The 26,433-nt window shown below is 39.4% G+C and overlaps 1 protein-coding gene across 3 annotated transcripts in view; it reads left to right on the top strand.

The window, feature by feature from the left end:
* Window positions 1–19,322, top strand: part of axin1 (axin 1) — a 37,420-nt gene extending 18,098 nt beyond the window's left edge. Inside the window, exons 3-11 of one of the 3 annotated variants that reach the window (XR_003671083.1) lie at window positions 3,368–3,505; window positions 4,705–4,801; window positions 5,391–5,528; window positions 9,654–10,153; window positions 10,239–10,403; window positions 10,514–10,762; window positions 10,906–11,013; window positions 11,415–11,525; window positions 13,577–13,714. Coding sequence is in view for 2 of the 3 variants with exons in the window: in XM_028411736.1 (XP_028267537.1) it covers window positions 3,368–3,505; window positions 4,705–4,801; window positions 5,391–5,528; window positions 9,654–10,153; window positions 10,239–10,403; window positions 10,514–10,762; window positions 10,906–11,013; window positions 13,577–13,726; window positions 15,309–15,444 (1,681 nt within the window). In the remaining variant the exon portion in view is untranslated. Of the gene's footprint in view, window positions 1–3,367; window positions 3,506–4,704; window positions 4,802–5,390; window positions 5,529–9,653; window positions 10,154–10,238; window positions 10,404–10,513; window positions 10,763–10,905; window positions 11,014–11,414; window positions 11,526–13,576; window positions 13,727–15,308; window positions 16,471–16,822 lie in introns of those variants that run through there. The other 2 variants (XM_028411737.1, XM_028411736.1) reach the window with 2 other exon arrangements.
* The last annotated feature ends 7,111 nt before the right edge of the window (window positions 19,323–26,433 follow it).

Genomic DNA, 26,433 nt, shown 5'->3' with positions numbered 1-26,433 from the left:
TTTTGATTGTTTGAGGTATACTTCCCACATGTCATCACTACCCCAAAGGTCACTACCACACACCATTTCAGCCATGCTCATGTCAAGATCTGTCTGTCTAGCTAGTTTTAACACAGGTTTTTCAGCTTGTTTTCACATGATTATTTCAGAGATGAAGCACTTGGTGGGAATTACATGCTTCATTTTTAAATAGCCTTTTAGCATGACCTGCTGCCTTTTTGGTGAAGCTAAATTTTACAGCAGTCGTGTCAGATCTCTACAGAGACATTAAAGAGTCTTTTAGATCAACTCCAGTTCAGATCAACTGAAATGACTTGAAATAGAATGGACGTTGTGTTCATTAATGTTTTTTATGAGATTTTTGAAAGCTGTTTTATTCTCAAGATAAAGGCTTGTTTTCAGTTTTTGGATTCAGACCATATCAATAATAATTCAGAGGTTGGGGTTTGTTATGAATTATTTAAGAGTTGCAGGCAGGATTGTAAGCGAGAAGAGAATTGTATGTAGACATTTTGATGAAACCACAATTGACCTTGTGGCTAATGTCTTTTTAAAAAAAACAATTTTTTAAAGAGCTGAAATGCTTTTTTATTGTTTAAATAAATAAGACCCCTTACACAGTGATGGGGCAGACCGTCTGATGCTTTCATCATGGAAGCCATCATTTGGCATGTGATCTAAGATCATGCAATGTATTACATCATTCAAATCACCACTCCAGTGAGTCTGTTGTCTCATGAAAGCTGTCTTCTCACTGCAGTTGCTGCAGGGTTCTCAGTATGGTTAAAACATTGTACATAGTGGATACCTATGAGAGCCAAAATGATGCCAATTGGTATCTTGAAGTCAAAGGCGGTGGAGTTGAAATCTCTCTTTGACACTTGCTTGAGGAGAAGCTAAATGACACTGAGGACTGTCCCAACAGGGAGCTTTCTGAACAGCCCGGAAGATGGACTAACGCTGTACCTGGTTAACAGGATCTGAATTTTATAAAAAATAAAATACTGACCTACATATATGACGCTTTGGTAATTCACATGGTATCACTACACAGTTTGAGCGTGTTTCAGCTTTAGTAGCATTATTCTCAGTATTTTTTTCAGTGACTGCAGCAACTAATCATGTCTTGATGGTTGTTGTTTATATTTACACACACACACACACACACCAGACACTGCCTGACAACCATCATATTACTCATGCTTACCACTCATGTTTTTTTTTTATGAAGATACATTGGCATGTGGCTGTACTAATCCAAAAAATGCAACATCTGATAAGGTTCTATAAAATACTTATGCTACAAAAACTGCCTTTAATCTTCACCTCACAGCAACTTTGACCAAGGACCAGATTGTGATGGCTAGATCCCTGGGTCAGAGTATGTCTAAACTGCAGCTTTGTTTATGTGTACCTGGTCTATGATAGTCAGTGTCTATCAAAACTGGTCCATGGAAGGAAAAGAATGTGGGAAATGAAGACTGGTCTGTGTGTTCTGATCCAACAGACAAGTCAGTCCATGCTGACCGCTTTACACTTCTCTAAAGCTCCTACAATGGATACATCCGAACTGAACCATGGGGCAATGTAAAAAGGTGGTCTTTGGCATTTTAATTTAATAATTTATTAAAAGTAATTTATCACATAGAGTCATTTTATATGAACTCATCCAGCTTCAGACACATCAGCCAGATGACCCTGTCAGATATTTTTTCAAAAAATTCACTGATGTACATCATGTATATTATAAAATAATAATATGTTTATATAAAAAAAACACCCATTTGAACTGAATAAATTAATAAGATATTAAGGGGCAGCTAACACTTGATTCTTGTGAACTCATTGTAAGGTTTTGACTGAGGCAGATGTAAAAATTATGGGGAAAATGTTACTACATTAAAAAAATCGTAACTTAAGTAAGCTTAGCACCCAAACCGTATTCATGCCACTTCATGCTGAGATATGTGAGGTCATGTGGATGTAAATGAAGGGGCTGGATTACTGTCAACATGGTCAAATATGACTTTGAAAATAGCACATTTTTGCAAAACTTGTAACTTTATAACATAGGAATATACTACCATTTCTTTGAAAAATATAAATATATAGTGGTATTTCCCGGTAGAGACATATCACCACTATAATTGTACCATACATCAGCTCTAGATCTTGCATATTTCCATAGCAGTGATGCATAAAAGGTGGAAAAATGTTTGCGTTTATTGTTTTTTTAGCCATTTATCATGCCCAAACTATTCAAGATAGGAAAAATTTGATTCACTTTTCTGATTCTATGGGAAAAGTTATCCCTACTCAGCAAACACCCGATTTCTACATGCAACAGAGACCATGCAGTAAAAGCTTAAACTTGGCTGAAAGCAAATCCACCAAAAACTATGAAAAATAAACACAATTTCAAAGGACTATATTTTAAAAATGCAATACTTTGGATTTCTCTATAATATTGATCAGTGAATTTTTTGAAAAATATCTGAGGGGTCATCTGGCATTCGTTTGTAGAAAGCACCCACTGTTTCGTGGAAACAGTATTTCTTGTAGTCAGCAGCATAATGTTTCCTGTAACAAAGCAACAACAGTTCAGGAATGGTATGAAGAATACAAATTGAAAGGTGTTGCGAGTGCTTGCAGGACTTAAACTGTCTGCTGCTCGTACCTTGGTGTCATATACCAAATGTGTATTTTTATTGTGTGTGTGATTTGTTGATGTATTGGTATTAATAATCTGCAACCAATATATAGACAGGTTCTTGTGTTTCCTGCAATGTTGAAGATGAACAGAAGATGTGATTAAGAAGCCCAGACAGAAGAAAACTGCACATTTTACATGGTCACTAAAACTATACTGATCTCTATTCATTGTTTTTTGTTTGAAAGTTTCCAGTTTCAGTTTCCTTCTTATTTTAAAAATGTTGCCACATACAATAGCAACTGTCTGTAAGACTGCTTTGTGTTCCTTTACCAACTGAGTGCTATTATTTGCTGAATGTTGATGATAATCAGTCGGTCACAAAGGCTTCATTTTGAACTGTGGGTGATTCTGCATTCCAAACAGGGAAATGCTCAGGGGATTCCAATTTGAATATAAAGTGCAATTTATAATTCATGTGTACAGAGCCCAGAAACATGTACAGCAATGTCAATGACTGAGAATATAAAAGGTGTCAAATAAAGTCTGTCATTCTTTTGATAGATGTGCTCTGATGAATGTGCAGCAAGTTAATACATATTCTGGCTGTGTGTCTGTTTGAGCCTTGTGTGTTGTTGTGTATACCCTTCACAACAGGGTTTGTTTTTAATATTTTTTTTTCTCTCAGCATTTCCTGTATTTTCTATTTTCTTCAAGGCATGCACCGTGTCGGGAGCCCATCAACCCATACTATGTCAACACCGGTCATGTCATGGCTCCTGCCACCAGCGCCAATGATAGTGAGCAGCAGAGTATATCCAGTGATGACACACGCTCCCTTACAGACAGCAGCATGTATGTATCTTGTCTTCACATACACACACAAGTATTATGTGTAAATTTGTATTGCATGGTTTTTATGGTTATTTCAGGCTTTGGCCTGTGCGTGCTTTAAAAAAGTCCTAGATTTATCCTGTTCTTCACAGAAGTAAGCTGTTAAAATGAACAGACTTGTTGGGCTGGAACTAGTTTAGCAGTTCATTATGTATATTTTAACCAAATCTAAGCTTAAAATATGTCATCAAACCATTTTAATCTGTGGGTCACTATTGAAAATTCATGATAAATTGGCACTGTTGGAATTAACAAGATTCTGTAAAAAACCTAATTATAATTGTTTACATACACACATAGGACTTTACATTGCATTAACAAATTGTTAGTTACTAACAATGTGGCATGAGTGAAACTGGGTTCAAGGTTAAAATAAAAAAAAGACTGTGTATACAAATGAGGAATGGTTGGTAATTTTGTCAGAGAATGATAAAGTATTTGAAGGAATGTATACAGTATATATATTTATACAGAGATATTATCATACTCCAACCAGACTTCACAGAATAAAAATAATGCCAGATAATTTATCTTTAAAATGTAAAACTGAGGTGAAGACATTTTTACAGTGTTTTTGTGAAAAGTTTTGCATGTGTTAAAGGTAGGGTAGGAGATTTCATTCTGATGCACTTTTTGTTAAATTAGTGCAACTTCTCTTCACAATCCGAAAGCAACCGATTGGTTCGGCAGTTTCGCATTAAAACGAAGAATATGAATCATCTATGGAAGCTATAAAACACTAAAAACATCAGCCAATCCTCCGGGTGGACCCTGCGCAGAGTTTTGGCTAGTTGTCACTCTCTTCCTGCTCTGCGCACACCAGAGAGGAACGTGCATGATGGCCGAAGTCACAGACTTGTCTTCAGGTAATGCGTCCATGTGATTGGGAGGCGTGGCTTCGGGGTGAGCTCAGAGAGAAAGGGGCGTGTGTTTACTTTCAAAATCTGGCTGACTCTCACTGAGTTTTCAAAGTGGACACACACTAACACTGTACAAACACTGTAAGCCTGCAAGAATGCTTTCCCCACTGCACTGATTATTTAAGACTTTCTAGGTGTTTCTTTTCTGCAAAAAATGTGTGGAACAGCTATTAACTTCAAAGACGCTGCTTTTATTCATTAAGATGTTTTATAGAAAATGGGTTTGTTTGTTCATTCCAGAGATGGGTTTCCACCCTACAGATACCGCAAACTGCATCGTCGGGAGATGCATGAAAGTGCCAAAGCAAATGGGCGAGTGCCACTACCTCATATTCCAGTGAGTTATTCATGGGTTATTTTCTGCCTCTACGCCTGTCCGTCTTTTTCTCTTCTCCACAATTTAGAAATGTGCATATTTGAGCTCTGCTGTGTGGGCCCGTGATAAAGTATAAGTTTATTTGAGGGTGAAAGAGAAAGCTGTCTAAAAGCAGCTTGATGCTTTTCTAAGCTGTGTGCAGTTAAGCCAAGCAGACATGCATCCTCCTCCTGTGACAGCCTGATGCCTCCCTCTGCAGCTTTTGCTGTTTGCTTGTTAGGAAACCCCGGCCCTAATTGGGCCTTGAGATTAAGAGTAAACGTAAACATTCTGTTAAAATGTATAAATTGACTGTATGGTTGTGCACAAATTCTCGGAGCATAACTCTAATGGTTTCCTTCTCTAATAAATGTTTCATGACTCCTTTAGCTAAATGTGACATTTGTTTTAAATGTCACTTTATTTTGAAAATCGGGGTGAATTGAACTTGGACTGACGGCAAGAATATCAGGGCCATTAAATAAAATGTGTTTTTTTTTTAATCTCTGACAGGAAGGAGTCTGGGTGGGAAAGCTTTGACAGTAACTTAAATTTTTCCTTCTTCCTCCAGCGCACAAACCGGATTCCAAAGGACATACATGTGGAGCCAGAGTGCTTTGCTGCAGAGCTGATCAGGAAGCTGGAGGGCGTCCTGAGAGAGAGAGAGGCTCAAGAGAAGCTAGAGGAGCGACTGAAGAGAGTACAACTGGTGTGTAGGCTTTATTTCATACTGTCTGCTGCACAAGCAAATCCACTGTTTGGGTAATTCGATTTAGCACGTGTGAATGAGAAGCAGCTCTCAGCAGTTGTTGCAGAGTAAGGCTTACACTGGAGAGCATTGTATTTTTCCTGAAGGACCTCTAACATAATGCAGTTATAGCAGTGCAGGGGGGGAAGAAGGAGTGCACTTGTTACACATTCAAGTCACATGATGCACTGCTAACGTCAAATAACTGCTACCACTGTGAAAGCATTCAACAAATCTTGCATCAGGACATTTATTGTCGTAATGATGCAACTCCAAAATATGAATATTAATGAAGTATTCAACACTAAAGTCTAATTAAATACTAAAAAGCTTTCAAATAATGGCTTCAATAGCTGAATATTCAGATCCAGTCTTTGTTTATACACAGTCCTGGCTTTGCAGAAACATTTGCAGTGGCTCTGAGCAATCCACAAAACTACCAAGCATCCAGAGGTGTGTGTATGTGTGTATAGTTAGTTTATAACTGGCAATCCTTTAACATTATTTATGTACCTATATTGATAGGAAATACCTGTTTTTCTGCAATAATAGAATAGAAAATGTGTAAATATTTTGGCATCTTTTGCCATTAACAATGCTTGCATTTTAGGCAGTATCAGAGCCATTCTTGAGTATTTCCTGAATTAGATTTAATTTTGCTCTGAAAAAAAGGTTAAAATGTTTGATTTGGTATAAATGTTTCTTTATGATGAAGATAAGAGAAAATATTTAAAGGCCGGCCTCAATTATAAGCCAGGTCTGATTTTCTCATAAGGTAAGGAGCAAATATATAACTATAAATATAACATAAAAAACAATTTATGCCAACTGTGACGTTGTCGGGAGACACATAAACAAGGCTAAAGAAATGCACGATGACATTATTGATGGAAGGGATGTGGACAACTTTTCAGCTAGTTCTGGATGGCTCTTTCGCTAGAATAATTAAAGGCCTGCCCCAAGTAGCCGCCTGTCCCAAATATAAGTAGGGACAATTTTGCGATTTAGGCAAATAAAGTCCCGGGCGATTATTTGAATTTTTACGGTATGAGAGGCTCCTAGTTTAAACTGCTATAAAGACCTTACTTTGTTTATCAAAGGTGGTGTCAATAATCAGTGCTCTGATTTACTTTTCTAACAGAGACGTATTGGTATTGAAAAGCAGACTGGTGGTTGAACGGTTTTAATAGAAACCTCCAAAGTGTGTTTGTGAGCAAGGAAGATGAGTACCTGGCCACTATCCTTTTAAGTTTTTAGTAACAAAGTGGGCTTAAATCCGTCTGGCCTCAAAGAAATTAATTAGGCCAGCCATTTGAATAGGAGATACAAACCCAACATCAATCATTTGGAGAATTCTGTCCTTGGAATGTCAGCAATCTGGCTTTGTGGCTGAATCAGATAGAACACCTGGAAACTCCATCACCACTTTAAGCCTGGAACAGCAAATCACCCGTTTGATGTCATTTAAGCAAATGATAAAATGGTTACTGTTACCATAAAGGAAATCTCTCTCTGAGTACACAGAGCCAAGTATTAAGGCAGATAATTTATGTGCCCAACCCTCAAAAGGAGGAGGGGCTTTATGAAACCCTGGAGCAAGAATGTAATTACTAGTTTTCCATCCAGTGATACTCTGGAAATATGAGCTCAATGTATGCTTCAGCTTTGAAAAGGTGACATAAAATTAGGAATGTGTCAACACATTTTTTTCTTGATTCCAATACTTCAATTCTAAATATCAGCTGGTATAAATGTTTGTATTTAAAATATTAATTTATTTTAATAGCATGCTGTTAACTACTGTTGTATGGCATGGCTCAGGTGAAACCCTAAAACATACACATCATAAAAACCATAGGTTTTCCTTTTACTGTTGAGAAATGACAAAACTAATAGTACAGCAAATTAATGAATGGTATACTGGCCTATACCAATCCCTGCATTTTAGGCAGTATTAGAGCCATTAAGGTTGTTAAAATGATCAGTATCACATTCACTCTATTTAAAATCTCAGATTTTATTCAGATAAAATAGTATAAATGTCAATTTTATAAAAAACACATTTAGAGCATTAAGGTCAAAGCGAACTTGCATTACACCAATAGTTTGCATATGTTATTTTATTTCAAAATAAAAAAAACTACAGAGTGACTGTGGAGCAATGATGATAGTCATGATTCCATCTGGAACTCAGCTCAACTGATGCAGATATCTGGATTGAATGCAGAGATGCGAAGATGCATCCATTATTTAGAAGCATGCCTAAGAATATTTGGCTGCATTCAGCTTTCATGACAGGCTCGCCGAATCTAAGACAACAACAGGCACAGCGGGGAAGTGAAGTTTATATGGAGAGAGGCTGAGAGTCCCTTTGATACATTTGGAGTAAAATGGGTGGTAAGTACAGGGCAAGAGCCAGCTCAGATGGTTTGGCATGCTTACAAGTGAGGATATATTTAATTATTAATATAACTGACACAAAAAGTTTAGGCTTAGGCTGGCTAATAAATGAAAGTGAAACTCTTACCTACTGTGAATCTTTGTTCTCCATCTCCCTTAACTCTGCCAGAATTTTTCTAACATTACACTCTACAGTGGTATAAAGGATAAAAGCTCAGCAACATATGATGCCTACATTCAATCATATCCATGCTTGAATGCAGTGTTAATCTAGTAATCTGCTATTAAACCACTTGTTTTACAAATAAAGTACTGAATCATAATTTTTGCAGTAACAGTGCTCAGAGATCATTTGACACTGCATGGATTACACATTGACAGACTTCCTCCATTCACTGCTGCAATTTCTTTCATCACTGCACGTCCTCCACTCCCCACAGCACACGCTTATCAGAACTTATTACAAATGCTATCAGTAACTCACCCAATGACAGGAGCAGCGTCTGTCAGCACAGTTTGTTGCCCTCAGTCAAAGCCAAAGCTCTGGTAGGTACACTGTTCATGACCTGACACGACAGCAAAGGGCCGTGCACAACATATCCAGGTAACCAAATATACAAACCAAAACAATACAAAGCTTCACTTTTACAATGTCCATACTGTAGCAAAGAAGCGGAAGAAGAAGAACAAGATGAAGACATTTTAATATAACAATTCAGTTTAGAACTAAAATGTTATCTTTGCTTTCCAAAGACAAAGGACAATACATTCAATTGCATATCCTATATATGTAACAACAAACAATTTATTATTGCTCATGCTATATTTGTAACTGTAAATACTTTTTTGCAAGATTTTAAACCAATTTCTTGTACATGGGTGTTTAGGCCTTTGAAAGGTAGTACAATGTAACAAGCACCATAAGGGAGCTGCACGACAGCATAAGCACCCTGCAAAATAAACACCCCAGGCCCTGTACGTGGTAGCTGGTGACTTTATGTACATCTGCAAGACCCACTTCTAATGCTTCTTCAGCATGTCACCATCTGCAAAAATGTTTCTTGCACCTGTTTTTTTTATTTGTTTATTATTTGTTTTTATCAACATTTACACTAATTAATGATCTTCAACCCAATCAACCACTGATTGTAACTCTTTTTGTAATACTTAGTTTTGTGGTTAGGGTTTGTCTCCACACCTCTGCAGTTTGAGTGAGAAGACACATAATAATAAGATGTAAAATACTGCCATCTGCAGGTTGAAAAAACAACTGCAACCTCAAAAAAGTTAAATTCAAAATGAATAGTTGTGTTATATATTTTACTGATTGTCTTCGACTTGACAGTGGTGTGAAGAGGTTGTAAAATGCAAGTAAATTTATGTGCATTATATCCATTGCACAAAAGACATGTTTGCGTGCTCTTCTTATGTAGTTAGTGTTGTGTTTTTTCTATGGAGGGGCAGGACTTTCAATTGCAGTGACCAGTGAGCCCTAGCTCAGGTGGTGGAACATCTCTGAGGTTGGTGGGTAAATCAGCCCTGGCTGTATGCTGATGTGTTCTTAAGCAAGACACTTAACCCAGAGTTGCCCCCAGTGGGTTTGGGTAGATAAAGTGTTATATAAATGCAGGGCCTTTACCGTTTACCGTTTAAATGAGGTTTGTGTGTTGTGTTTTTGTATTACAGGAAGAAGAAGGTGATGAAGTCATGTCCACAGCCACATCATCATCATCCAGCCACCCCCTACCACCTGGTGTTTACTCACAGAATTACAACTCCCGCTATGCTGACATCACCTACAGTGCCCTGTTCTTCAGAGACGCTCATGAGGAAAACCCCGAGAGCATCTTGGATGACCACGTGCAGCGGGTTATGAAGACTCCTGGCTGCCAGTCTCCAGGAACTGGCCGCCATTCTCCTAAGTCACGCTCACCAGACGGTTTGAAAACGATTGGACTAATTAAACATCCATCCAGACATGGTTTCAAAGGGGAGACCAGCCACCAGCACCACCACAAACACATGCACCCCCACACAGGCATCGGGAAGCCCAAAGAACTGGTGGAGGCAGAAGCAGTCATGCGCATACATAGCAGCTTTCCTTGGAGCATGGAGACAAGTCATTGTGGATTAAAATTCCGCAGCTATGCGGATGGCTTGGGAGCCAACGCCATGGAGCATTTAGGGTATTGTTACAGAACTTTTGTTGTTATCCACACAGCTTACATGATTTTTTTTTATATTTACAGCCTGGTTTCTTTCATTTTATAGTAACAAAAGTGGCACACAGTGCAAAAGAGCATACAAGAAAGGAGAGGATCTACGGCCATATTGCATGCTCGGACCTACAGAGGAGATAGAGAAAAACCAGACGATTCTGTTGTGGCTGATGGAAGGACAGAAAGAAATGGTTCAATACAAGAGGAGCCCATATGGGTTAGTGAACACTGTTTATAAGACAGCTTCACACACATTTCCTGTTCCCTCTGTGCATGTTTGTATTGTTGGTGTTTCTTACCATAATTGATGATCCTCTTACTTCTCAGGAGTATCACTGAATCCAAAAGGACAACACCACATGAGGGATCCAGCCTCAGCATCGCAAACCGATCAGGCTCATTGCAGCCATCCATCAGCACCCAGCTGCAGAACAACGTGCAGCCATCTCACCCTTTTATCCAGGATCCCACCATGCCTCCCAACCCGGCTCCTAGCCCTCTAATCCAGCTGGAGGAGGTTTGCAGGCGGCTCGAGGAGGAGAACATAAAGCCTGGAACTTTGCAGCCCAAGCAAAGGTAAGAACAGAGACATGTCACAGTTATCTGCAGTTTTTCACAGAATTTGTGAAAAACAAGCCATGTCTGTTTATTTTTTAGCCATTCTAGCCTCTTCTTTGGGCCAGTCAGTGTCTTACTGCTTGCATTGTTCGGTCCTTCAGGTATGTGATGGAGGTGATCCAGAGGGGTCGCACCGTAGCCAGGCCTGCACTGTTCCCTCCACTCAGCGTGGTGCCTGCTGTTTCAGACAGCGAACTCTCCAAGCCTGAGTATGTCCACTGTGTCCTATCAGTAAATTCACCGTAGGTCATCCCTCATGTAGTGTCCCATCATTGTATCTTCCTGTTTGTTTTTGGGTAGTTTTTGAAACCTATGGTCTCTTAAAGGATAGTGGCCATACAATTATTATGGTTACTTGCAAAACAAAATATTTATTGTATTGACTTAGAGCAGTGGTTGAACTATTGATTTTATCAGACAGCTGGAAACCTTGTTTTCATTGTGTCTTAAGACAGACATCAGACACCTCTTTCTTGTTACTTCTTACAAAAAAAGATCACAGTGAAAGCAGTATGGTGTCTGCCCCTGCAGAGGCAAACTGGCTGGAGTGTTAAGATGAGGGTGTTTTTTATGTTTTGTGAGAAAAATACTTCTGTTTGATGTTTGACAGCCTCAGGTTGGTGCTTAGCAGATGGAGGACTGTGTAAGAGACAGATGAAAGGCAGAAACCACTGGGTGAATCTTCATGTTCAGCCTACAAGGACAAGGGGTTGAGCACGTGGTGTGTGCATTTCTGTGTTCCTATGTTGTGTAGTCTTTTTTAGCTTTTATTTGTGTACACTTTGGCAGCCCCAAAGAAACCACCCATGATTCCTCTTGGGCAAATTATAAATTATTTAAGCTATAAATTATATTTCTTAGCAGATTTATGGATATTTTATGAGAGCTGGATAATTTGAAGATCTAAAATGGAGAAGACAAGCAAAATACAAAGACATGTGATCATTTTTCTTTATTAAGGAAAATTATGCAATATTAGATATCTGAGTGGCAAGCTGTCCTGGCTCAGATAGAGCAAAACCACCCCACATCATAATACCAATGCCACTTCACTGTTTCACAGATAGGAGAAGATTCTTAAGTTGGAATGCATACTTTTCTCTTCTTTAAACAAATGCTTCTCATTTAAAACAAGTGATTGTTTTTTGGTATTATTGGACCAAATCTAGTATTTCTGTTTTATTTGTTTCCTCTGGTTCTCTTTGGGGATTTGCAAAAAATGTTGATGTTTAGTATCATATTTAGGCGCACATAAAGATGTAATGTATGTACAACCAGTCTAATGCTAATGGTAGGGTTGGGCGGTATTAAGGTATACCGGCAGGGCACACAGGTAGCGACGGTATAATTTTTAATACCGTCAATAAACAAAAAATGCAATCCACTTATATAAAAAATAAGGATCAAAACATATTTAATTTAATGCCTTGTGTGGTTGAATCTTCAGTTTTACTTCAGTAGTATAATATATTTTACTTTTGGAGAGGTTTGATAAAGTTTATGAACATGATGGGACAGCACGGAGAAGAGAGAGAGAGAGAGAGAGAGAGAGAGAGCTATAGTCGCAGCTGTGACCTGGTCCCTTAGAAGAACACTGCTGTGCTTTAGAGCACCCCCCCCCCCCAAGATTGCATTTTTAGGGGCTTTAACATGCCCCAAAACTCACCAAACTTGGTTGAAAAATTTATTGGCCCGAAAATTTTTTACATTTGTTTGTTGCACATGGGAAAATGGCTCTATATTGCCCCCTACCGCATAGCCCCTCTGGCCAGTTTGACACAGGTTCGTGAAAAGTGGCACACCTATGTATCACCCCAAGACTCACAAAAAAGTCTCTTGAACCCCCCTCCAAACTCAACAGGAAGTCTGCCATTTTGAATTTTGCCAATTTCTGACCCTCCTACAAAACTTTTCACGCCTCACATACTTCATCCAATTGAGCTGCAATTCACTGTGTGCACTCAGGACACCATAGGGAACAGACGCATTCAAAAACTCTTTCAAAAGTATTACGGTGTGGCAGGGGCGTGACCTCAAATTTGACCATTCGCCATTACAAAGAAACACTGTATTTTCTGCAGTACCACTAACATACTTCATGCAATGTGGACAAAATCTTACAGAACTGCTATGGACCCGAGTCTGAACAGATATATATGCTAATATGATGATACGGCCATAGCGCCACCTACTGGCAGCAGGAAATTTCCCTTGTAAACATGTTTTTGTTGTAGGTCTCTGGAAATGAGAGGAAAGGAGAGCATAGGACAGGAGACTGCGATGGCCCCAAAGATCGCAAAGTGTGCGAGGGCACGCAATGCTGCTTGCAGCTTTAATTTAAGTTTGCCACTTGTGTAAGATATAAATATAGATTCCCAGTGCTTACATGTGTAAGTATTAAAAGATACCACTATATGTGGACTGGTGTGTTCTAAATCAGAGTGGGCATACCAACTTGAAAACAAGAGGCCATGCTTTTACAAGAGTATGCTTTTCACATACTCCCTGTAATTGGACATATTGACTAAGTCAAGATAAAGTATTGCCTCATCATCAGCATTCATGATCAGACCTGACATTAGTAACACAGTCTACAAGCAGTCGCCGTTGTTTGTGTTTATTTGTCATGCAGGGTTTGTGTTTGCTTGTATTGCTGGTATCGCAGATTCCACCTTGTAGAGTACTAAGAAAGTATAAATTACAGACCTCACTGTCATTCCTGCTTTAGTCCAAATGAATTCCTAAATGTCTTTCTGTCATTTACATTTGCAGACATAAAGCTACTAAAAAGCCGCTGTGTGAAAACATTACAGTGGCGTACTACTTCTGTGAGGAGGTGATACCTTACAGGACGTCTATTAAAGGGAGGATCGTCACACTAGGCCAGTTCAAAGAACTGCTGACAAAAAAAGGAAATTACAGGTGAGATTTTCACTGCAGATTGTCTATAACATAATGTGGTGTTATTTTAGTCATTTCTGAGGTGTACAGGGCTTTGATTGTCATAGAGAAACCCCATTGCCTGCAGCTCTGATTAAAATTATATATACCGGTACTTGATGTTCAAAAGTCAGTACCCCCTCTTCTATTTTTTGAATGAATGAATGAATGAATGAATGAAGAATTTTATTTTTTGGTCTTATACAACAAAGTACAATACACTTAAACAATTCACCTCAAAAACAAAAAAAGGAATAGGCTTAAGCACCTATTATTTTTGCCTATCCTAAAAATGATGCCTATAGCTTTAGATAACTTACTTTTGATATGTGGCTTCCAACAAACTGTTTGGTCTATTGTAACTCCTAAAAACGTGTTTTCATAAACCGTTTCTATCTTGGATCCACTTAAGTACAACTTTATTTCTTGTTTTGCTTGACATGCACCAAAAACCATTGTGTTTTCTTTTTATTTAAGAATAATTAATTTAGAACAAATTACTTTTTTAAACAGCTTAATTCTTTTTGAACTTATCCATCCAATCCAATCCATCTTTATTTATAGAGCACCTTTTAAAAGACAACAGGGTCAGCCAAAGTGCTGTACACAGCCTACCAGGCATAGAATAATTGACTAATAAAATAGAATAAAATGAAATAAAATAAATATAAGTTTGATAAAACATAGGAATATACAACCATACAATAAAAGCACCAGTCAGGGGTAAGAACAATAAAACAAGTAAAAGTCAACAACTCAAACAGAGTTAAAAGCCAGAGTAAAAAGATATGTTTTAAGTGATGACTTAAAAACCATAAAAGAATCCGTCTGTCTAAGGTGCAAAGGCAGTTTGTTCCACAGTTTCGGACCTGCGACAGAGAAGGAACGGTCCCCCCTGCGTTTTCTCTGTGTTTTTGGGACGACCAGGAGAGACTGGTCAGCTGACCTTAGAGAGCGAGCAGGGCAGTGGGGCTGGAGCATGTCTGACATGTACTGAGGGGCGAGACCATGAAGGGATTTAAAAACAAATAAGAGAATTTTAAAATCAATGCGAAAAGGAATCGGGAGCCAGTGCAATGACTTTAAAATCGGAGTAATGTGCTCACGTTTCTTAGCCCCAGTTAAAAGCCGTGCAGGAGCATTCTGTACAAGCTGCAGTCGTGCAAGTGAAGCCTGGCTGAGCCCATAATAAAGTGCGTTGCAGTAATCTAACCGATTCGTAATAAAAGCATGAATTAAAATCTCAAAGTGATGCCGAGAAAGGAACGGTTTGGCTTTGGCCAGTTGCCTCAATTGAAAAAAGCTCGCTTTGACAGCTGCACTGACCTGAGCATCAAGTTTCAGGTTGGAATCCAATTTTACACCCAGATTTGTCACTGTGGACTTTTGATATTGTGTCAGGACACCCAAATCTATATCAGCAGCAGAGGCATCACTGGGCCCAAACAGTATGACCTCTGTCTTAGTGTCGTTAAAATGAAGCAGATTTGCTGACAGCCAGGATTTAATTTCCTCAACACAGTCTAAGAGTTTTTGAACAGAATGAGTTTGGTTTTGTTTTAAGGGCATGTAGATTTGAGAATCGTCCGCATAAAAATGGAAAGAGACACCATGTTTACGGAGAATGGACCCGAGAGGAAGGAGGTATAGGGAGAAGAGGAGTGGGGCCAGAAAAGAGCCTTGGGCCACTCCACAGGTGAGAGGGGCAGCAGAGGACTCAGCAGACCCCACACGGACATTAAAACTTCTCCCTGTCAGGTATGACCTAAACCACTGTAACGCACTGCCCTGGATTCCCACACAGTCTTTCAATCGAGACAGGAGGATGTCATGGTCCACTGTGTCGAAGGCCGCAGTGAGGTCGAGCAGGACCAGGATGACACAGTGGCCAGAGTCTGTGGCTAAAAGAACATCATTAAAAACCTTCAGTAGTGCAGTTTCTGTGCTGTGCTGAGTTTTAAAACCTGACTGGAACACCTCAAAGATTTTTTGTTCATCTAAAAACCCATTCAACTGACTAAAAACAACTTTTTCTAAAATCTTTGAGATAAAAGGGAGTTTTGAAATCGGCCTAAAATTTGAGAGGACAGAAATGTCCAGACCAGGCTTCTTGATTAAAGGCTGCACCACGGCATGCTTAAAACCATCAGGGACCGTACCATTTATCAGACTGCTGTTTATAATATTGAGCACATCTGGAGCTACTGTTGGAAAAACCTCTTTAAAGAGACGGGGTGGAAGGAGATCCTTAGGGGAACCAGAGGGCTTCATATGACCAACAATGTTCTTTAACAGAGGCAGACCAACAGGCTCAAATTGGTCTAATACAGCAGGGTGCGTGATCGGGTTTGAAGTAGCAATTGTTTCAAGTCACATATACATACGGTATATATAAACAGCTTAGGCCCCCGTACTGATCCTTGAGGTACACAAGATATCCTTCTCTGTTGCGATACTGTACCATTAATTTCCACATACTGAAATTTAGTATTCAAGTAACTCTCTAACCAACTTTTTGCTACTCCTCTTATTCCATAATATTCACATTTCTGGAACAGTATCAGTGATCAGTTGTTTCAAAAGCTTTGCTTAAATCTATAACCCAATAGCATATTGCTCATTATCTATTGCTGTTGATATATATTCTACAAAATCCATCCATCACTGCTAAAGCCATAGTGCTGATTTAATTTTTTCTATAAAAAATCTAATCTTATAACAAATAATTATTCTAGGATTTTGGGAAATTAAGATAATAATGACACTAGTTTGTTTTGTCCATTATTTTTCTTTGGAAAAGTTGCAGTTAATTGTAATTATTGTAAGGGCATCTGTCTGGCAGTTAAAGCTTGGTGGAAACTGGGTCATACAACAGAACAATGATCCAAAGCACAGCAGCTAATCTACATCAGGATGACTGAAAAAAAGAAAAAACAAGGTTTTGGAATGGACTAGTCAAAGTCCAGACCTCAACCTAACTGAATCCTGTGATGGGAATGTGGTGGGGTTGTAGCATTATTTTACTGATTTAAAAATTGATATTAGATATTTGTGGCCTATTGTTTTTTTTTTTTTTAGGTATTATTTTAAGAAGGTAAGCGATGAGTTTGACTGTGGTGTGGTGTTTGAAGAGGTACATGAAGATGACGCTATCTTGCCAATCTTTGAGGAGAAGATTATCGGGAAAGTGGAAAAAGTTGATTAAAGTGCATCTTCGAAGAGTCAAGAAGCCGGCATGTGATGAACGGTGAAGGGGACATGATGGAGAGGAAACTGCAGAGGTGAATGGATGTAGGGGTGAAGAGTATAGCAGTGATCAGTGACTTTGAAAGCTGATGTTGGACTGGAAGCAAAAAGACCTCATTTACTTTTCCGGGGTGTGATGTAGCAGTGTAAAGTTTACTAGATACACGAACAACAAAAGTGCTACTAATACATATTTTTGATAATGACGTATCAGAGAGTCCCCTTTCTAAGGCAACTGCACTTGTAATTTTTTTTATATGTATTGCTACCAGATATGTACAGTTTGTGTTAATAGATAACAGAATTTTATATCTATTTAAGTATTTAAAATAGTTTTCAATTGATGACCCTAATGATCAAAATCCTCTTTTATGGGGCTGATGTTGGTGACTTTTGTTTTGAGTGTCTCTCTGGACTTTATTACACAATTATTGTGACCGCTGCCTGAAGCCAAATCATGTTTTTTTTTTTTTGCTTCCTATCATTTCACAATTGATGGACCCAATCAGCAGTTCGGACTCACCCTGGCTGCATTTGATTGAACAATGGGCTGTCTGATCCTGGATTTCAAACCATGAACATGGCAGCTCATTTAGAATCTTCCATATATCACAAAAATAAGCAAAATATAGTATATATATATATTTGATAATTCTGGCTGTTTTTTCATAAGACAAGTCACACCAGACACTCTAATTTGCATGAACTTTATTTAAATGGTTGCAGCATCTCTCAAATTCCAATGCACTGCATGACATTTTGCATGGACAATAATTGGGAAGGTTGTAAACAACAGATCCTGTGGACTTCTGTCCCAAGTTAACCAGTTCCTACTGGAACAAAGAGAGCAAAAACAATGAGTAAATACTGTATCATTGCATTGTATCCCAACTACTATTATGGTGGTTAGTGTAATAAAAATGCAGACTGCAGAAACAAGGTTTTTTTAAAGTATTAAAATTGTAGATTTGTAACAAAAACTTTTTAAAAAGAAATTAACAATATTAACTGCATTATTAAAAAATTAATATCAAGTTGACATATTGTCAACTTATTATTGATCAGTTTTTATTGTTTTGGATGGCTTATGTTTATGTATGCTCATCCATCCCCTTGATGTTACAGTAGTCTTGAGATATTCCTAACATAACAGTAAATGCACAGAATACACAGATATGATTGGGTATCATGAGGTGCATATGCAAGCAAATTTATACAATCGTTGTTCCAATCCAAAAACTACAACATATTTATTAACTTATAAATTGGTAGATTTTTGTTTCAAAACAACATGACAAGTTAATAAAAGCCTGTTTGGATAATTAATTTAGATGGCAATCACCAGGATCAAATTTAAGGTTGAGAAAAAGTTATAAACTATTAACTTATTAATTATTTTGTAAAATAATCAGTGCCAATGAAAGGCTAATGAATGATGTCAGGTGTGGAGTCAACACATAAATGCTACATGTTCACATTCTTAATCCTAATCACTGCAAAATGATACCTTACATTGTGCCTGGTTATTTAGCACAAATTATGTGATCCATCACATTACACCAAAGAGGGAAGAACATATGGTAGGTACGCTTTTAAACAATCCCATTTAATACTATTATAATGTTTGTATTAAACCAGATGAAACACTTCCTGAAGCTTGCAGCATAGTTACATGTTGACTGAAAAAAACCCCACTGTACATTCATTGTTTGGATAGCACACAAAATGGAACAAAGTCAGCCAGGGTAGATGTTAAGATTCAAGGCCACCATGTTTTTTTTTTTCATAGTCTGTTCCTGATTGGAGCCCATAGTGAGGAATGTGCCACATTAAACAACAGCATCAATTGTCATCATAGACATTGATTCTACAGTGCTGTTCGTATTTGTTGTGTAAGCTTTTTAAAATGGTGCTTTTTTAGATTTATAATATATCACTAATAATATATGTGGTGCACTAGTCTCCAGTCTGTTAAATTATTCTTTTTAGGTATATGTATGTTTTTTTTAATTCCCTTTGAAATATTTGCATTAACTGTGAAAGCCCAAAAAAGTGAACTTTTTCTATTTAAAATGAATGAAATGTGTATAATAATCAGCAGAGTGCCTTCATTACTATGCTAATGATGTATACATATAAAAGACAGCTATGAGCTTTATATTTTATTATATTTGTGGGGAGTTTTTTTAATTTATTTTGCGAAGTTGTCACTGTTCCACACTGTAAATATACAAAACATCAGCAAACAGCCCAGTGATCACATTCGGTACCCTGGACTGGTTTCTGTTCACTAAAAAGCATGGTAACTATTTAGAGTTACCAGAATAATAAATACATGCAATAAACCAGTTCTGTTGTTCTGTGTGATATATCAATTTTCATCATTATAGTACACTCACAGGCAGCTTTATTAGGTCCAGCTGTTCAAATGCTCGTTAACACAAGGCAGCATTTTGACATGGTAAAGTTGAAAGTGACCATCAGAAAATGAGAACAAAAGGGATCCCAGTGACCTTAAATGTGGCACAATAGTTGCTCTGAGTCTCAGAAGTTGTTGGTCTAATTAAATGTCTACACACAACCAGTCTGAAAAAGAGGAAATATTCTCAGTGAGCAGCAGTTTTTAGATTAGATTCAACTTTATTGTCATTGCACATGTACAAATACAGAGCAACCATAGGCGTAGCTACCATTACATCAGAGGGGGACGCCCCCCCACATTTTAAAATGGCCCGTTTGGACCCCCCCGCCTCTGTTCCACTTGATTCATAAGAGAATAACCAAGGTTTGTTGTGAATTCAGCAGTTTTATAAGCAAATAAGACATGCATTTTTTTGTAAGTTAGTATTTTTAGTGTTTCTGTATTATCTGCATTAAGCAGAGAGATTCATGGTCCAACAACTATTTGAAACTCAGATGATGAGAACTGTGTTCAATCAACATATGCTAATGTTATTTCATTGATGATATATAAATATTTTAAAGCTCACTTGATTGTTGATTGAAAAGTAAAGCACAATCTATCTCCATCTCTCTACTCCATATTTGAGGTTGGTACTGAGAGTGAGTCAGAGGCAGGGCCATCATGTAGGGCCAGTGGAGAAAGAATAATATATATTACTATATGTCGGGGTGAAAATCCCCTTGTTTCCTTCTGATCACCCCCTGAATTAGTTTGTAAGGAAGGAGCGGATAAATTCTGGTCTCAAAATTATAATTTATTAAACAATGAGGCAAATTCTGAGTCGCAGAGCTCTGGGTTGTTGCACACAAAGAACCAAACAAGAACAACACAAGAACAGGACAACCAACAAGAACAAACAACCACACAGCAACAACGAACAATGCAACAACAACCACTGGACATGGAATTCACACATTGATATACCCCATGGGCGTTCCTGCCTGCTGGCCCACAGGGGCATCTACCGCCCCCCTGCAGACCCTGGTTCATACAGCAACTAGACCATTAGTGTTTACTGCCAAATAAGGTAAAACTCCAATTCCTTAAATCTCATAGGTTGTGAGTCCGATCTGGGGGTGACCATAAAACTGGGTACTCAGGAGAAAAACACATTCCTTTAGAATCTGGCTTTTATCAGGTCAAAGGTGCTGCTGTCCTTAGTCTGAATTTATGACCATCTCGTACCAACCGGAGCTCTCTCCAGAGAGCAGAAGAACAACTGATCTCATCTGCCACAGCCTGAACTGCAGAAAACAAAGTTATATGACACACTATGAAATTACTTATTAATACATTCAGTATCCTCGAATTACTTTGATTTTCTATAAAATTTCCTAACACATAAACACTTATGAAAATCACATTATTAAGCGCTAAACACATATAAACATGAATACTTATATATCTGAACACACTGCATGTTAACACCATGCAGAATAAATTCTTTCACCCAACAATTCCCTCTTTTGAGCTCTTATAAGAGCTCACAACAAATCTTCCTCGTCGTCACCTGGCACGGGCACCTCTGCTGCCAGCAGAGGCATCTGATATGAAGGAGAATGAAAACCTGAATCCTGCTTTTCAATTGCTGACACAATTAACCTGTAACCTAAACAGTGCACACAGGGAATATAACAACAACAACCACATGTAGTCAAAATACCCAAGAATGCTGCAAAAGAAGTGATTAGTGACTTACCATACTACCGCCTTCCAGGGTCCCAGCACCCTAATCAGCTAGTCGTCCAGGGGGTTATCTATCCCTGAGTGCTCATGCAACATACTGGAAAGAGTTCTTAAACCTTCTAAAGCTTTAGTGACCTTACCGTCGGGAGCAGTGTTATTGGGAATGAAAGTACAACACATTTCATCAAACATAGCACATACACCTCCTTTCTCTGCCAATAACATATCCAAAGTCATCCGGTCCTGTACTGAAATCAGATCCCCATGCATCGTCTGGATATAATGGGGCAGGTTCAGTGTACAGGTGGGGCCTCGCTGATGCACAGGCAACACAACCTGACATATTTTGCTCCCTCACCTGTTTTACCATCCATCTGAACCAAATATTATCATCCTCATATCCAGTAGATAACGTTAATACATCGAACGGGGTGAGTTTAGTGTAATCATGGACTACAATGTCGGGTTAGGAGTCCCAACATTGGCCAGGCACTCCGGAAGATTTAACATAAGGGTTGTGGTCCAGGCCAGTAATTGATAACATAATAGGATTCTGTGTGCAGCTCCAATCTCTTTGTATATGGAAATACCCACTGAACAAGATCCGCCCGCCTGAGGTGGTTTTAGCTTTTTTAGGTGCCCAATTTGTGTGCTGCCACCCCAATCCACAAACATAGAAGCCATACTGTCTCCACGACACATTATGTCCCCCGCGGTTGATTACTGCACACAAATCAAAGATAAAAGAGAACTCTGAACCCTTATAGTAGTCTAACTCTATACCTCCCCGTTTCTCACACATGCATCTCCTCCTGTCCCTGGTGCTCTCCTCACCCTGCGTGTGCTGGGCCCTGGATTTGACTTACCATTGGATCCTGGAAAACTGACAAAATAAGTACACACGAAATTATGTTACACAGAAAAAGTCAAAGATACACTAACTACAGACATGAAAACACAAGCTCCCAACACCCTCCAGTTACCCCACAGTCCCATCTTGTCAGCCGGAGTCTTCTTGACACAGGAACTAGAACCTCTGCTCCTGAAACTTTAGACCTTCCTCTCGACAGCTGACCTTACTGATGACTGTGGTTCGTTTCCTGGTGGGGTGATGCGCTTAACTTCGCCTATCACCCTTAGTTGGAGTGATGCGCTTAACTTCGCCTATCACTCTTAGTCCCACGCTGATCCTGATGATTGCTCATGTATGTGTATTCACCGTCTCATCCTCTTCAACCAAGTAGGGTAGACTACCTACTGGTCACACTCCTGGTTTCAGGGGATTATTCTGCCCCTTTTATTTTATCCTCCTCCTGCTCCTTCTAATGTCGGCCAGCGTCCATCCTGGCTCCAGTGATACCAGGTGTCTCCTTTCCCTTTCAGCCGCACAGCATGGGATGTCCTCTCTACCACCTGATATGGTCCCGTCCACCGTGGCTCCGACCACTTTCTCTTTATCACCTTCAGGAGGACCCACTCAGCTGTGTGTGGCTCCTTCTGGACTCTCCATCTCTCCTTTCTCCTGTAATACAAATACTAACACCAAAGCTTTAAATTCATTATATTATGGTTTATATTAATACCATACTGCATACTTCTTCAGTCTCAGCCGGCCAGCTGGTCCAGGAAACTGTCGACCTGTAAGAAGCTCATAGGGTGTACATTATATGGCGTTATTAACAGAACATCAATACAATAGATAATACTTGAACCCATATAAATTTGGTCTGTGCACAGATTTTAGCCAATTTTTGTTTTAGGTTGTAGTTTCATCCTTTCCACTTTTCCCTGTGACTATGATTGATATACTGCACCATACCTATGTTTTAGGCCTAAAGTCTGCTCCACCTTTTCCAAGTCTAAACTCTTAAAATGAGATCCATTCTGGGAATCCATGCTGTGGAATGTAATAGTTAATCAAACAGTTTATCATCCGGTTTAAAACTCAAATACATTAATACTTGTCTCACCCTCTTTTTTCTGAAACAGAACACCATTCACAGCTCCACCTGTTTCAGAAACATCAAGATAAAAAGTAATCTAGGTGAGCCAGATCGGTATGGAAGTTGAGACAATGAAAGAGACAAGAGTACAGGAGGCACAAAACCTACATCAGTAAATGATGAAGACCAGATGTTATGTGGTAGTGTGGCTAACATCTCCTGAGCCTTATTATGCCTCTACTGTATGAATGGCAACCTAATAAGCTTTAAAGGATGAAGAATTCTAAACACCTATCCTCTGTGCCTATTCATTAGAAATAGCTTTACATTTCCTAACCATGGAGCCTAATTCTGTAATATTATGTGTGATACAATGACTAAGCAAACAAGTGGCACACTATCATCTGCCATTTTGAGCCATTTAAAACTGTTCTGGTGTTAACTATACGTCAGCAGCTACTCCCTCCTCAGTCACAAACAATTTATCTGCTGTGATGGACCAATGTAGTCCCTCTCATTAAGAGGTAGAACCTCTCCTGATAGAAGAGATCCTCACACCTGTCATAGAAGAGAATAACCTACAGGGATCAGTGGACAGCCTATAGGGTCAGAAAGACATTATCCAGGGTTTCCACAGCTGGAATAGACTGAGGAGACCGCCCCCTTAAGGAGACTCAGGTAAAAACGAGTCCAGCAGATATCTTCACAAGACATCTGTATCATAGTGGTTCTCATCAGCCACTGTCCAGCTACTCCAACACTCTGGGAGCATAAAAAGTCTGTCCAGTAAGAAAAGTCACTATTAATCCATCTGGGGAGCACATAATGGAGGTTCCAGTTTTGATCAACAAGTCTCCGCTCATCAAATTCACTGGTGATGAGCTGGAGCGAATGAAACAATGTCTGTGGTGCTGCTAACACAGTTTCACAAGTTCTGTGAATGGCAAAGGTTTCCCAAAAGAAGCCAACCGACGAAACGATGTGAGATGCCGGTGTGATCTTTGACAGCCATTTCCCTGGGGAGGATACCAGGGAGCCCCTTGAGGTCACTGACCGGGCTGCTTGTAGGGTCAGTCTCTTTCCCAGTGGCCAGGTTTTCCACAATAGAAGCAGTCACCTCCACTCAAACCGCTGTATCCACCCTTTCCATGCCCCCCTCCCCCACGGCCACCCTCTTTTCCCCTCCAGTTACCTCCTCTATGATATTGACCCCACCCACCTTGATAGTGGGGGCGGGTGACCCAAGATGGGGTTAAATACATATCAAGATTTCCCACAACTGGGGACTGTGGCTGAGGCGGGGGAGCAGGCTGAGGCTGAACCACCCTCTGTGATGCAGGGGTGTATTTCTTCATTTTCCTCTGATATGCTGCTTTCTTTCTAGCTTGAGCTAACTGCAGCTTTAATAATTGTGTCTGCAGCCTTTTCATCTCCATGGTCTCTGTGTCTGTGTGTAGATTCATATGGTGTACAACATGTCTCTTCCAAGCAACAGAATCACTTCCTGGTAAATCAGGGTCATTTTTCTGGGCCTGCTGAAGCAACAGGGGAAGCCCCTCCTCTGTTGCCTGTCTATACCAGTGCTGCTGGGCACCAGGTTGACTAGAGTTCACTCCTGTCTGTCTGTCTGTTACTCGCCCCCTCCCATCAGGGACAGTCATGATGGGGTACATCCCAGGAAGTGGGGTCTGAGGCGAAGCAGAAGCTACAGCAGAGGCTGGTGAATAGGGAGGCGGTATCTCCGCCCCCTGAATTCCCTCGCTCTCTACTTCCTGTTTAATGTCAGTGGTACTACCAGACTCCTCACAATCATCGTCTATGCAGCACAGATATGCCTGATATAGAATCTTACGTCTCTCCTCATCAGCCTGCACTGCCTCCTTCAACTCAACTGTCTCTAACACTAATAATCTAATAATCTCCTCCTTTCTCTCTCTCTCTAGTTTAACTTTATTCTCCACTGTTGCAATCACACTTTTTAGTGGCTTTTTATCATCTCCTTTCACTCCCTGCTCTGTCATTGCTGTACACACTGCTGCTTCCATCTCAGCTGCAGCCTTCTGTTGTCCCTCTGGTCCTGCCTGTCCGCAGCAATGGCTCAACATCTTACTCATCTGTTCATCAATTGTCTTCCACGTAGACATGATTACCACTCACCAAATCCTTCTTGCGTACCTGCTGTATGTTAAAATGTACCTTCTATATGTGCCTTCTCCTATCCCTCACTGTGACTCTGGCAACAGAGTCACACACCTTCACTTAAACACACTTTCACACACACACACACACACACTCATTCAACCTGCAACACACACACTTAGGCCTACACACACACACTCACTTCTCCGACGGCACGGAGTAAACACCTTTCCTCGACGGTGCGAGGTCAAAACAATTAAACACAATTTTCAATACATAAAACACAACTTAAACAATAGGCTATATATTTTCTTCTCTTTTCTCTTTTCTCGTGATCCTTTTTTTTGTCTTTATTATTTTGTGATCACTGTGACACTTTTCCTCTGTGTGACCCTTTTTTTTTTATTTTTTAAGCTTTAGGCGGTCATCACTGTCGTTTCAGGGGTCATCAAATCCCACGGGCTTTCAACCGAGCTTTATCTATATTTGCGTCCAAATATAGCGGGGGATGCCACTCCCAATGACATAACGCTCATTCACGTTATTGTATTAACCCTTTTTTTATTCTTTTTATTTTTAATTGGTTAATATCTCTCTCAGTGTCACTTTTCCTTTTTCTCTTTTACTTCATCTCATTTTCTCTTTTACTTCATCTCATTTTCTTTTACTTCATCTTATTTTACTTCACTTATTAAGACTTACAATCTGCCTCTTACAATTTGAACTCTAAAACACCGTACCCATCCCAGTGACTACTTAATTTAGATTGTCCAATGTGCAGAATTTTGATTAAACAGGTATCTGCTTACCTTGTTATTATTGGCCAGCCAGTAGTCACTCCGTCAGGCAAGATGTCATTTGACCCACACTCCTTCGTGTCCCTGTTCGGGCGCCAAATTGTCGGGGTGAAAATCCCCTTGTTTCCTTCTGATCACCCCCTGAATTAGTTTGTAAGGAAGGAGCGGATAAATTCTGGTCTCAAAATTATAATTTATTAAACAATGAGGCAAATTCTGAGTCGCAGAGCTCTGGGTTGTTGCACACAAAGAACCAAACAAGAACAACACAAGAACAGGACAACCAACAAGAACAAACAACCACACAGCAACAACGAACAATGCAACAACAACCACTGGACATGGAATTCACACATTGATATACCCCATGGGCGTTCCTGCCTGCTGGCCCACAGGGGCATCTACCGCCCCCCT

Source organism: Parambassis ranga, chromosome 8 (assembly GCF_900634625.1).
Source record: "Parambassis ranga chromosome 8, fParRan2.1, whole genome shotgun sequence".
Classification (NCBI taxonomy): domain Eukaryota; kingdom Metazoa; phylum Chordata; class Actinopteri; family Ambassidae; genus Parambassis; species Parambassis ranga.
Note: the sequence above shows the minus strand (reverse complement) of the source record. Positions and strands in the feature narration are given on the sequence as shown.